Source organism: Gymnoscopelus microlampas (genome assembly GCF_963454915.1).
Source record: "Gymnoscopelus microlampas genome assembly, chromosome: 15".
Classification (NCBI taxonomy): Eukaryota; Metazoa; Chordata; class Actinopteri; order Myctophiformes; family Myctophidae; genus Gymnoscopelus; species Gymnoscopelus microlampas.
The window spans coordinates 1042995-1056951 of record NC_139952.1 but is presented as its reverse complement, the minus strand read 5'-3'; the positions used below and the strand labels follow the sequence as shown (position 1 = coordinate 1056951).

At 41.1% G+C, this 13957-nt stretch overlaps 1 protein-coding gene across 1 annotated transcript; it reads right to left on the bottom strand.

Annotated features, from left to right (window-relative positions):
• Positions 1–928: 928 nt before the first annotated feature.
• ssr2 (signal sequence receptor, beta) lies at positions 929–11196 on the bottom strand. The gene is made up of 6 exons (XM_084080107.1): positions 11125–11196; positions 7888–8045; positions 6731–6829; positions 5484–5592; positions 2922–2999; positions 929–2076 (listed from the first exon to the last, which is right to left on the bottom strand). The coding sequence occupies exons 2-6, from the start codon at positions 8043–8045 to the stop codon at positions 1966–1968; spliced, it is 555 nt and encodes a 184-aa protein (XP_083936233.1). The 5' UTR covers positions 11125–11196; the 3' UTR covers positions 929–1965.
• Positions 11197–13957: the final 2761 nt, after the last annotated feature.

Below are 13957 nucleotides of genomic sequence, written 5' to 3'. Positions count from 1 at the left end.
TAGAGATGCGGGGTCCATGGCCAAATACATATCATTTTGGGGGTCCTTGACATGAAAGTTTGAGAACCACTGCTTTATTTAGTACAGGGGTCCCCACACCTTTCCATGACAAGGACCCCAAATAGTCAATGCCTCTGGCTGTGGCCCCCATATTATAAATGGCTATAAAACGAGGAAAGCACCCGTGTCAAAAAAAGTGTCACTTTTCAAGAGAAGATGTACAAGCTCGCACTGCAAGCTTGTACATCTGCCATCTTTGAAATTTTTTGAAAAAAAGTCATAGTGTTCCCTGGCACAAAACATTTTCAGATGGGGGGGTCCAAATATTTATATATCAATTTGAGGGTCCTTACTACTGATTTAGAGGGCATTTGTAGAATCGGCCCCAGGTCTCAAAATAGGGACATGGCAGAGTATGTTAATACAATATAACTTATAAAATGCTCTTCTATTGAGACATTTAGATCGCGTCAAAGGTCATGTCTCACCTAGACACAGGATCTGACACGGGTTTTTACCTGATGGTCAAGATTCAATTTATCCCCTGATCAAGCAGTCAGGCTCTATTTAGCTCAATGGTAAAACATAAATGTCAGCACTTTTTTTTTTCAAAACCAGAGGTAGAAGAGGAGAGTTACATTAATGTGGGAATCTTAAAACCAACAGAATAAGGCTGGGAAATTAACCAAAAATGTATTGATCTTGCTCACGTAGGTTAACCCTTTAAGACCAGGAAAGCATCATTTGTTTTTGAAAAATCGTGAAAATGTGTGCAAATCTTTGATATTGATTTGAAGGCATATCACTCAGCCCTACAACAGGGGGTAAAACCGTACTAAAATCACACTTGATGCTGAAACGAACTGCCTGACATATATTGTTCCACAACATAAATAGAAAGGAATTAAAAAAAAAAAGAACAGCTACGTAAAGTTTGTCTTGTTTTATTGCCTAACAAAAGACAGACATGTTCCATTCCTGACAAGACTTCAAATTGAACAGTTTCATTAAGAAATAACATCAATCAAATTAATTACAACATAATAAACCATACAAACAGCGCCCTCTGCATAGCTGGTGCGTCCAGGCCGGCGTTTGTATCGGGGAGGGAAAAAAAAAAGAAAAATAACACCCGTTGATTCTGGACTGGTCCTTACACACTGGGAGCATTGATTTTGTGCAATTAATTCACATTAATTTAAACTCTTGTCATGAATACATCCACACAAAACGCAAATATTATGTGGCGATGAAGCGACATTACTTTTCACGGTAAAGCATCAACCTGTATGAATGAGACACAAACTACATGAATAGTTTGATGTGCGCTCCTGGTGTGTAAGGACCTTAAAGGGGTAGTTCACCCCAAAAGAATGCATCAATTTCTACAACTATTCACTGGGAGCATTGTTTTTGAGTTCATTACTTCAATTCATTAAGTGTTTTCTTATTTTTGTTGGATTCTTATCTTCATTAGCCTCAAAGGAGCGTTAGACAAATGAAAATTTCTCGTTGTATTCAAGACATCACGGGGTGAGAGAATGATAGAAATAAAGTCTTTTTTTTTTGGATGAACTACTCGTTAAAAAAAAGAACGTGACGGGAAGGTGGCGCCCGGGAGCCCGTGGCTCCAGCATTTAGGGCAGGCGTCTGTGTTGTAGATGGTCCTCCAAAAAAAAGAAAACAAAATCACTGTCAAGGACGGCCCTTGATCGCTGCCATGTTCGTTGAGTCTTTTACCCCCAATATGGGTAAATAAGATACTGAAATACCCCCTACCCCCCCTCCCCAAGACCCACACACCCCGACTTTCATCCACATACGCCCTATTTTATACTCCGTCTTACGACGGTGTCGCGAAGCCGACACAGCCGATCTACAAGCTCGCATCACGACGCGTTGTGAGCTTATAGATCGGCTATTTCGGCTGTTGATAATTTTCGATTATAAACGATGCTTTTGTGCCTAGTTCTTCTTGGCCTTGGGCGAGTCGTACTTTCTCTTGCTCGAGTACCACAGGAGCAGGGGGATCCCGATGGACGGGAGGGTCATCACGCCGAACGCTGCCCAGTCCAGCTATAGAACACACACACACACACACACACACACACACACACACACACGAGAGTGAGATTAGTCAAATGAACACACCACTGAAATCGTTTTCCTAAAGTGACCCTAAGGTGTTGGAGTGAAACTGGTAATACCCTTAACCCTTTAAGAACGCATCTGTGTCATTTTAAGATTTCTTTGGCTATTTAAAAAAAGCAGATATACAAGCTCATAGCACGGCACTTGTATATCTGCAAAAAAAAATGTTTAAATCGTGAAAATGTGTGCAAATCTTTGAATATATATATATTTAAAGCGAAAATGTTTGACTCTGTTACAACTTCTAAGGGGGTCCCTGGAACAAGATATTTTGAGAGGGGGTCCGCGGATAAATACATATAATTTTCGGGGTCCTTGACATGAAAAAGTTTGAGAACCACTGATTATACCGACATCATTTTTCTCAAAAAACTGTAAAATCCCCCAGAAGCAAAGATTTGAGTTGAAAATGTTTGCTTTAAAAATATATAAGATTTAAATATATCAATATTTTTATAAAATAGCTCGTAGCTCAAGATTAAAATGACACAGATGCATTCCCGGCTTTAATCGGTTAATGTGCAGCTTCAGAATAGATCATAAGCGCCAACTTATACTTGGTGGTGACATCTAAACGCAATGTTGCTGCGTTGCAGAACGAGAGTGGAGTAGGGGATGGGGATCGATCGAGGAATCGAGTCCCAAAATGATTGAGAATTGGAAATCAGCAAGGTGTTGGCTTATCAATTATCTTATCGTTTCTTAGCGGGACCCGACTTTGAGATCTCTCAATCCAACCGAGTGAGGAGCACAGTTTGCAGAAGACTTACATAGTGAGGAGAGAAGCGTCTGTCAAACTCTCTCTGAGCCAAGATCCCGCCCTGTCCTGGAGCGCTGGTGTAACCAACCTGTATGATGACAACATACCCATCACATTCTGCTATATACAGTGGTCAAAATGTATTTGGTTAAAACAAAAGAGACAGGTGACAAAGCAATGTTACTCAAGTCAAACTGTTGGTAAAGGGGGACATGGGGGAACTTGTCAATGCTTCTCTTTGTACAGCCAGAGTGGCTAGGTCCTTTCCTACAACAGTTACATCAGAAGAGGGTGCAACTTCAGAGTTGAACAGTTCTCAATGCTTGACAGATCACAATACACTGACATCCGTTCATCAGAGGCTGATACGATGGGCTTTTTTTGCAGCCACAGTTTGAGTATTTGCCATACCAAATAGGGCTTGAAAACGTGATCGTGGATCACATGTTTTGTGTTCTGTTGTTCATCCTATGGTTGTTTCCTTTTCACTATAGGCTGGTGGCAGGATGGTGTGGCAAAGTGGAGGAGGTAACAGGTATTCATAGGTATTGAGCATACAGGGGCACAATTTGTTATTTTGGTAAGCCTTATTTATGGTAGGTAGATGGAAATTTGTAGTTGTGGGCTGTAGGGGCATTGTTATATATGGTGGCTTATGGGGTGTATGGGCTTATGGGGTTATGGGTGTGGCAGAGTATATAAGGTCCTCTCCTTGAAACCTTATCCTCTCCAGAGCCTCTCTTGGGTGCCACCTGGCCTGAGTGGGCTCAGCCCTTTTGTTTAGTTTTGCACTTTCTATACAACAATCTGACTACTGACTTATTCACACCTCATTCCATTCCTTTTGTTTATTGCTTTATTTCTTAAAGTTATAGTAAAATAAATAATAGTTAAAATGTTTGCATCATGTGTGGACTCCCTTCTTTTGCCATGTAACCCTAGTGCATGACAGAAGAGTAAGCTTTTTTTTTTTTAACTTAAGGTAAAGTATCAATACTGGAATGTACAAACACTCCGTTGTAGAAACACTCTGTTTTGAAAATAGCAGATTTACAAGCTGTCATGTGAGCTTGTAGATCGGCTATTTTAAAAAGGGCGAAATATATTTAGGGCTGAAGTGGTTAATGTATGCTTTGCAAATAGCAGATCTACAAGCTGCCATGTGAGGTTGTAGATCTGCCATTTTAAAAAGTCTGAAATATTATATAGGGCTATACGTGGTTAATGTATGTTTTATATTCATAATCAAAATCTTTAAAGTAACTAGTCACTAAGGTTTTCAAATAACTGTAGAGGAGTAAAAGTATAACATGTGCCTCTGAGATGTAATGGAGTATAAGTATAAAGCCCAGAAAATTGGAAGTACTCCAGTAAAGTAAAAATAGACAAAGATTGGGGGGGAAAAGTACTTTACTTAGCTACTTTACACGACTGACTATATATCGTCTCTGTCAAATGGAAACCAAAACCGTCCATAATTTTTAAGACATTTTAGAATAGCGAAAATAGCCGATCTACAAGCTTGGGGTGCAAGGCGCTGTGCGCTTGTAGATCGGCTATTTTCACTACCTTTGTGTGACACTCTTGTGAGATACGCCAATCTACAAGTCCTGTGAGTCCTGTTTTTGTGTCATGCTGTTGCACCGCAAAGTATACACTAGGCCTTTTAACTCATTCACTGCCTGAATTATTTCTGGCCGCGTTTGCCCACTGCCAAGATTTTTCATTGAAAAAAAAGTACTCAGGAGCCGAGATACAGCATTTTTAAGTTTTAAGTTAACAAGGAAGTGGATGGGAGTCTAGATCTTCGAAAAATTATATCTCCTTGGTCTTTTTTTTTTGTGTCGTTTTAGTCGTTCTAGGCAGGCATGGCTATGGGACAGAAGTCGTTTTTGTCTTTCTAGGCAGGGAATGATTAAGGGGTTAATCAGGCTAATTGATTTGAATCGATTATAAGAAATGTATTTGACATTTCTCACGCTGATTAGCAGATATATAAAACATTAACTTATCAAGAAAACATGCTCTCGGCTATTCAATTAATCGCATAAGTAATGAAATAATCGATAGATGCAGCCTTAACATTCATGCTTTCATCAACTCTTTTACTGCCATGGACGCATTTTCGAGTCAATTGGTACTTGCTCCATAGTGCCATTGACGCGTTTGAAAAGAAAGAATATATATATATATTATAATTTTTTCCGTTATTCACTCAGAACCAGGAGACAACGCGATCCAAAGATTTGCTGCTCCATTCACTTCCCTGTTAAAATATTACGGAAATATTCTGTATCTCGGCTCCTGTGTTTTACTATGTATTTTAGGCAAAACATGCCATTTTCAACTTGCCGCAACTATGGAATGGATTCATTTTCCCCCCTAATTCTACGAGACCCCTGTGTGTGTAATGAGGGGATCACCGTGCGGACAGCGTTCACAGAAAATATTCCATGATTTTTTAAAGGTAGGTAAAAAAACACTAGCTTTCGCTGGCACTGGGGTGACACTATTACAATTTTACTCTGGCAGTCAAAGAGTTAAAAGACGTGCGTAACATTAGAATACTCACCACCACTTTGCCTCCCTCCTGGGCCAGGTAGCTGACAGAGGCCGAGGTGAAGTTAAAGTAACCGGCCTTCAGGGGGCGCAATACCACGGTGTGAGACACATTGCTGGCACTGGGAGTGTGAGGGTTAAGGTACACACACACACACACACACACATCACTGACAGTGGTGGAAAAAGTATATCATGGTCATGACCAAAACTGTTACTTTTCAGCATTAAAAAAACAGCACAACGTATTGCATAGTGGCGCGTTATGAGCTTGTAGATAAGCTTGTAAATAAGCAACTACACTTTAATAACAAACACGCCCCAAAAGAACAACTTCTAATATTTACAAGCGACTTTAAAACAAGCTTAAAGGCGCTTATAATGAGCCGACATGGCAACAGTGGAGCTGTGAACGTTCAGAGTGTGAAGGGATGCTTGCGATTGGCTCGCTATAGCTGTACAGTACACACAGGGTTGAGCGGTTTTGCAAACGTTAATATCTTGCACGTTCAGATCTAGACAACTATATGGTCGTTCCGCCATAGTGCCCGCTCTCCTGTCGGGGTATAGGGCATGTGAATGGTTGGTTTAGTCTCTGTGCTGACAGGGTTGTCCCCACTGTTGCCAGAAAAAACAAGCCCAAAGTCGCTTATAATAAGCAGACGTGGCAACACTGGCTGTCCCGATCATTAGATTTTAGTTCATGATGATTGTCGTACAAATTAATTGCAATTAATGATTTGTGTTTTTGGCATTGAAAACGGTAATAGAGCAATACAAATTATATTTCTGTTGGCCTTTTAAGACTTTTCAACAAAAAAACAACAACGCAAGGCCATGTATTTAATCCATTTAAACTGGGAACGCATCTGTGTCTTTTTAAGATTTCTTTGGCTATTCAAAAATAGCAGATCTACTATTTTTTCTTTTTTATAGTGAAAATGTGTGCACATTTTTGAATATATATATATTTTTAAATCATGCATTTCTAACTCAAATCACTAGGCGCCGTGCTACGAGCTTGTAGATCTGCTATTTTTGAATAGCCAAAGACATCTAAAAATAACAAGATTCTTTCCCGGTCTAAACGGGTCAATTGAACACGTTCGAGAATAAAACATTAAATAGCCAATCTGAGAACTCACAACGCGTCGCCATCGCGACACGTGAGCTTGCAGATTTACTACGCAATGACGCACACAGGATGAACATGATACTGGAGTTGCGTTTTACGAGTCTGTTGTTTAAGTGAAAGGATACGGGGCAATTCTGTCCCACTTGACGTTCAGCATTCCTGAGACGATCCCAAAGTCCTCTGGGGGGAAAGAGTCGTCGGACAGCTCCACTTCCAGGGCAGCGCTGTGGAGGAAAATAAAATAAAAAAATAAATGTTTAACCCATTAAGAGCGGCAACGCATCTGTGTATTTTTTTCATTTCTTTGGGCTATTCAAAAATAGCAAATCTACAATATATATATATTTTTAAAGTGAATATTTTTAACCTAAATCTTTGCTTCTGGGGATTCTACAAAATGCCTGTTTGTAAAAAAAACACATGTTGCTATAATCTGGTTCTCAAACGTTTTCATGTCAAGGTCCAAGGACCCCCAATATGATATGCATTTGGCCACGGACCCCCATCTTAAAATATGTTGTTCCAGGGACCCGCCGGAAGCAAAGATTTGAGTTACAAATGTTTGCTTTAGAAATATATATATTCAAAAGGTTTGCACCAATTTTCAAAATGTTTAAAAAATAGCAGATCTACAAGCTCATAGAGCGGCACTCGGTGCCGCGCTATGAGCTTGTATATCTGCTATTTTTGAATAGCAAAAGAAATCTGAAAATGACACAGATTGAGGAACCGGAATGGGTTCCATCACATTTAGAACCGTGTTTTATCACACTTTCAAGAGCTGGTATGTGTATTTGTTTTTAATTTCCAGGACCACCATAACTTTGAGAACGTACAAATGGAAACAAATGGACCCAGAACACTCTCAAGAGTTACAGAGCTGTGAGGGTCCATTTGGAACCCCCTACACTACAGGGATCGTTAAGGGGGTACCGCTAAGGAATCGAACCGTTAAAAAGTAATATTTCACTTTCAAACATGTTTTGGGGTCACAGTAACGTCTACTCTGGCTTTTGTGAGCACCCCAGAAAGTTGCTTGATTCACCATTTAGATATTTCATTTTATCACACACGCACCCGCTTCTATTCCGGGGGTCCCTGGCACAACACATTTTTACATGGGGGTCTGCGGCCAACTGCGTATCAATTTGGGGAATCCTCGACTTGGACATTTTTTGAGAACCACCCTGGTTTGGGTTTATGACAGGGGTCTTCAACGGGGGGTCCGGGACCCCTAATCTACAAGCTCACAGCGTGAGTATGGAATGGTCACACACTGTACCTGGTGCCAACGTTGTAGATGTTGTACTGCAGGGTGAGATCACGCCCCTCCACGGCATAGCGGTTCAACAGGGCTTTAGAAGCCAGCAGACGGGCCCCCTCCTCGCCCAGTCCTACTCCCAGCACCGACAACAGCACAAACACAAGCACAGTCCTCATCTGAAAACACACATCACACACACACACACACACACACACACACACACACACACACACACACACAAGTCTGAGTTAGGGCTGAACAAATATCCATCAATCATTTCATTATCAATTAGTAGCGAGCCCTATTTTGGGCATAATTATCATTATAGGCAAAAGGTGTAAAAACAAATATTTCAATTATCATGAAAATAGCAGATTTACAAGCTCACGTGTCACTATGCGCCGCGTTATGAGCTTATAGATCAGCTACTTCCACTCTTTTTGCATGTCACCGTTGTGTGGCAGAAACCAGCTAACTCCATTTTTCCGCTTTTGCATTTTTTTCCCATAAATCAGTGCTATTGAACACCCTTTACGCCTGTGTGTTGGTAAAAAAATATTGAACCAATGAAAAGTATTAAAAAGCGCTTCTGACAAAACCAGGGATCCTCAAACTTTCTGCTAAACCAGCTAAGTCCACCAAAGGGCTTGGAGGTCCATTCAGCTGTTCTTAATGATGAACAAAACCTCCCAACTGCACTTTTGTTTTTGTTTTTTTTGGAGTTAGCTGGTTTCTGCCCGACAGCTAGAGATATACAAAAATAAAATAATACAAATCCCCCCCACCCCCCAAAAAAAAAGATTAGGCCTATTTAGAGAATAACAAACTGATTACAGAGAGACATGCAGAGATTAGAATTTAATGTTTATCTAAGGTCTCTGTGTGGGTTCCAGGGACCCCCAGTGTAGTTAGATGGACCTTACGGCTCTGTAACTCGGTAAAAATGGAACCAAATGGACCTTTACAGGTCTGGAACTCTGATGTGTACAGATGGAACCAAATGGACCCTTACACTCTCAGAGTTAAATCAACACTGAGGTTGACGTGATAAATGTTTCAGGTAAATGCGACAAGATAAATACAGAGAATGTAGAAGAATAGCTATTTTTTTAATCAGTTGCATTGTTATCTCACACATATACACACACAATGAAGGAATTCTGAACCAAATGACAGAGCATATCAGACCAAATCATCCCCAACAATACAAATGTTCCCTAAGTCTGGGTTTGGTTCAGCTAACAGGCGAGCATCGATGAGGATTTATCATGATGTATAACGCACGGTTTCAAGGAAGCCTAGCACACAGCCAGTAATAAAGGAAAATAAAAATGCAGTGATTGCAATAGAACACTCCAGTTTAAACGTTGGGGCCCAGGGGTCATCAACATTTCCATCCACGGACAAATGTGTGTTGATTTTGTTTTACATAACATTATAATGTTCTTACTTTGGTGATAAGACCCAGTTACCGAATGTCAGTCTCCAGGTGTCCCTCAGAATATGTATGACACTGATTTACTATGACACCATGTATGCAGTGGTGGAAAAAGTACTACAAATTCTTTACTTAAGTAAAAGTACCAATACAGCAATATAAAAATCCAAAATTAAAAATTGACTTGAGTAAAAGTACAAATGTATTGGCATCAAAAAGTACCAAAAGCAAAAGTACTATTTGAAAATAGCTGATCTACAAGCTCACAACGCGTCGATGCGACGCGTTGTGAGCTTGTAGATCAGCTATTTTCAAATAGCCTAGGTTTAAAGTGGTTAATGTTTCTTTCATGATATCATAATTTATATCTGAAAAGTAACTAGTAACTGATGTTTTCAAGTAAATGTAGTCGAGTAAAAGCACAATATTTGCCTCTGAGATGTAGTGGAGTAGAAGTAAAAGTATTGGAAATTGGAAATACTCAAGTAAAGTACAAATACCTCAAAATTGTACTTAAGTACAGTACTTTAGTAAAGTAACTTAGTAAAGTTACTTTCCACCACTGCATGTATGGCACATTAGGAGTCTACCAGTACAGTAGTTCTCAAACATGTCATTTCATTTGAAACGACCCCCATAACTCTCAGAGTTACAGACCTGTAATGGTCCATTTGGACCACCTAAAACAACCCCGAAGGTCCCTCAACCCACTTTGAAGACCCACAGCACTAATAGTATACACGTAGGGCTTGTGGCTCTGATTCTGGTCATATGAGTATGTCCATGGGAAACATTTAATTTAGACAAAAATGTCCACCATAAGCCGGCAAGGCGATGAACCCTGATCGGGCCAAATGTCAACTTTTTACGTTACAGTAACGGTTGCTAAGCTACCTAGCCTACTAGCCCCTACGGAACCTCTCCCTCCGCTGTACGCTGTATAGCTCCGAGATCGGAGCTATACAGCGGAGGGAGAGGTTCCGTCGGAGCTACCTAGCCTACGTGTACAAGTAGCCTAGCTAACGCCGAGCATGTCTGCATCACTTAACATGAGCCCTGCACGTATGATCTCAATGCCCTCAAGCATGCATTAAGAGCATTCTAAAATGTCATGGCTATTTTCAAAGAAAAAAAACTAATTTGAAATATTGCATGTATAATATACAAAATCTTGTATGGGGGGTCTCTGACAACAAAATATTTTCAGGAGGTTGGGTTTACATCTACAAATACATATTAATGTGGGGTCCTTGACATGAAAATGTTTGAGAACCACTGTTTTAAACAACATTATCACAAATAAACAACTACACTTTAGAAACAATAAAAAGCCAAGCAACTTTAAAGAAAAACAAGCCCAAAGTCGCTTATAATAAGCGGACGTGGCAACACTGACTGCAGTGAATGAGTGGATGCGACGCCTTTACGCTTACGTGTACTTTGACTGGACCATTCAAACCACGCTACAAACAGCACGTTCACACTCGTTTTTAAACATTAAAACAATAGCAAAACCAATGAATGTCGTTAAACATGTTTATGAACCCAGGCAGAGCGTTAAAACGTGTGTATTTAATGATTATTTAAAGGTAAATAAAGTGTAAAGACAGGACGCTTACGTGTACTTCTCGACTCGACCATTCAAACTGACGTTACAGATAATAGCACGTTCACACTCGTTTGTATACATTAAAACGTTATCCACACCAATAAATAATGTATTAAACATGTTTATGAATCTAGGCAGAGCCTTAAAACGTGTGTATTTAAGGTCTATATGAGGCAAATAAAGAGAAAAGAGAGGACAAGCTTCTCACCTCTGTTCTGCTGTTCTGTTACACCGACGTAGAAGGAGCGAACTTTGCCCATGCGCAGGACGTCAGCTCCTATTAAGGAATGACGTGTGGACAGGGATCACTTCCGCTTCACCGGGGTTTCACATCCGGCCTAGAACCATAGAGGTATAAAGAACGGATACGGAACCGGACAATTGTTTGTTCCTTTGTGTGTGCGTTGAAAGGCCCGGATACAGTAGGCGGGCTCTAAGACCAGATCAAAGCACTGATTCATTGTATTCGAAGACAGCTATCTATCTACACTACACTCACTGATCTACAAGCTCACAACGCGTCACGAAGCTACGTGGTGTGGGCTTATATATCAGCTATTTTTGAAAAGGAAAAGAAATGTGCTCCGCTTTGGAATGACGTGGAGATTTTTCTTTTTTTAAATGGGAAAACATTATAATGAGTAATATTTTTAATAAAAAAAATACAGCTACTACTACTATTACTAATACTACGAATAATAAAATAAAACGAAATTAAATGAAAAATATAATAATAATACAAAAAACCTTTTGGGTACATTACATTTCAGTCATTTAGCAGACGCTTTTATCCAAAGCGACTTCAGTAAGTAAGAATAAGTGCATTCAACGCCCCGAGGCGGCAGACCAAAGTGGTCGGGCAGGAGTGTAAGCTTGACCATAGCCTGGAGGTAAGATGATGGAGCTGTTCCTTTCACTGCCCTATAGGCTAGCACCAGGGTTTTAAACTGGATGCGAGCCGCTACGGGGAGCCAGTGTAGAGAACGGAGAAGGATAGTTGTGTGGGAGAACTTGGGGCGGTTGAACACCAGACGAGCCGCAGCTTTCTGAACAAGCTCCAGAGGTCTGATGGCAGACGCCGGGGCACCAGCAGGGAGGGAGTTGCAGTAGTCCAGGCGGGAGATGACAAGAGCCTGGATGAGCACCTGCGCTGCCTTCTCAGTGAGGAAGGGGCGAATCATCCTGAGGAGGAGGAATCTGCAGGACCGTGTGTCACTGATGCGATGTTTGCCGAGAACGACAGTTCTCACACCCAGATTCCGCCCCACAGGTCGAGAACCATTGTACTACAACTTTATGGTAGTTTTACTTTACTAAGTATTTACATTTTGGGTACTACATCTCAGAGGCAAACTGAACTTTCTACTTCACTATATGATTTGACAGCTTAATAATCTTTGTAGATTTAGCTAGATATACAAGCTCACAACGCGCTGTGATGCGACACATTGTGACCTTGTAGATCGTCTATTTTTGAAGGATTTTGAGACATTTTGAAAATGTTGTTTCTATTTACATTGCTGTAAATGTTCCATTCTGTATGCAGGGCTCCAAGAGCACTGGTTCTCAAAGTAGGGTCCGGGGACCCCCAGGGGTCAATGGGTCATTGGGGGGGTTCCAGGGGGGTAAAATATTGGTAATTAGGAACCAAATGGACCCTTAAGGGTCTGTAACTCTGAATGTACAAATGGAACCAAATGGATCCTTAAGGGTATTGTTACTCTGAGAGTGTACACATGGAACCAAATGGACCCTAACGGGTCCATTTGGTTCCATGTGTAAAAGTGGTATCAAATGGGGGTCTGTGTGATCTAATATATATCTCACTGGGGGTCCTTGAAATTAACAAAAATAAGCTTTGTAATCACACAATAATCACTAATACGACATCAATACTGCAGGTGTCTTAACAGCAGTTATATGTGGAGTCTCACTGCCCTTTTCTGGTTACATTGGTACGTTGCATATAGACTGGAACATAGATGTGCTGTACTGCTGCTATTGTATAGTTGCTTGTTCAGAAAGCTGCGGCTCGTCTGGTGTTCAACCGTCCCAAGTTCTCCCACACAACTATCCTTCTCCGTTCTCTACACTGGCTCCCCGTAGCGGCTCGCATCCAGTTTAAACCCCTGGTGCTAGCCTATAGGGCAGTGAAAGGAACAGCTCCTTCTTACCTCCGGGCTATGGTCGATGCTTACACCCCTGCCCGACCACTTCGGTCTGCCGCCACTGACTCGTCGCTCAAGGGTCCTTCTGGCCGATCTACACGGTTGCAACTTTTTTCTGTTCTGGCCCCACAGTGGTGGAATGAACTCCCCACTGATGTCAGGACAGCAGAGTCACTGCCCATCTTTCGCCGCAGGCTAAAAACCCACCTCTTCAGGAAACACTACCCTTCCTCTTCGCCTTGCCTACTTGTTGTTAACTAGTTGTACGAACTCTTGTTTTACTGTTTTATTGGATCTTGTTTATTGTCTCCGCCAGGCCGAAGGCATGGTGGAGAGTATGTTTTCGTTTGATTTTCGTTTGTTCCACCAAGCTAACATTGGTCAAGCTTCACGTGACACGTGACAATATGTTGAAGCGGTGTGCTTTGATTGGCTAGCGAGACGCATGACGAAATACATACCTATAAATAGGTGAATCACTTCGGAACACTGCGTTGCGTGTTCCGAAGTGACATCAGTGCCATCAGCCAAGCTAACATTTAGTCAGGAGATATTAGCAGAAAAAGTTCCAATCTTGGAATAAATTCCTTACCAAAAATCCTGCTGCTGGCGGAGACTTGTGCTCAGGAACAGTCAGGAACAGGACTTTTCAGTACAAACTGAGATTACAGCTGAGATCACACAATGCAACTAACTCTCATTACGCAAACTGAAGAAGCAGGAAATTATCGTCTGAAACCTCATGAAGAAGCAAAGACGCAATGCCGACAGCAGAAGGCCAAAGCTAAGAAACAGAGACAAAGACCACTTGAATCCCTAAATGAGTAAGAATTAGAACATAAGAATTAGAACATTCCCAACATTCCCAACACA

Excerpts from the sequence above, each read along its gene's own strand:
- ssr2 (XM_084080107.1), bottom strand. The coding sequence starts at position 8,045 with ATGAGGACTGTGCTTGTGTTTGTGCTGTTGTCGGTGCTGGGAGTAGGA. Across the intron at positions 6,830-7,887 it reads ATCTACAACGTTGGCACCAG|CGCTGCCCTGGAAGTGGAGC; the intron begins GTACAGTGTGTG and ends TTTCCTCCACAG. Across the intron at positions 2,077-2,921 it reads GACGCTTCTCTCCTCACTAT|CTGGACTGGGCAGCGTTCGG; the intron begins GTAAGTCTTCTG and ends TGTGTTCTATAG.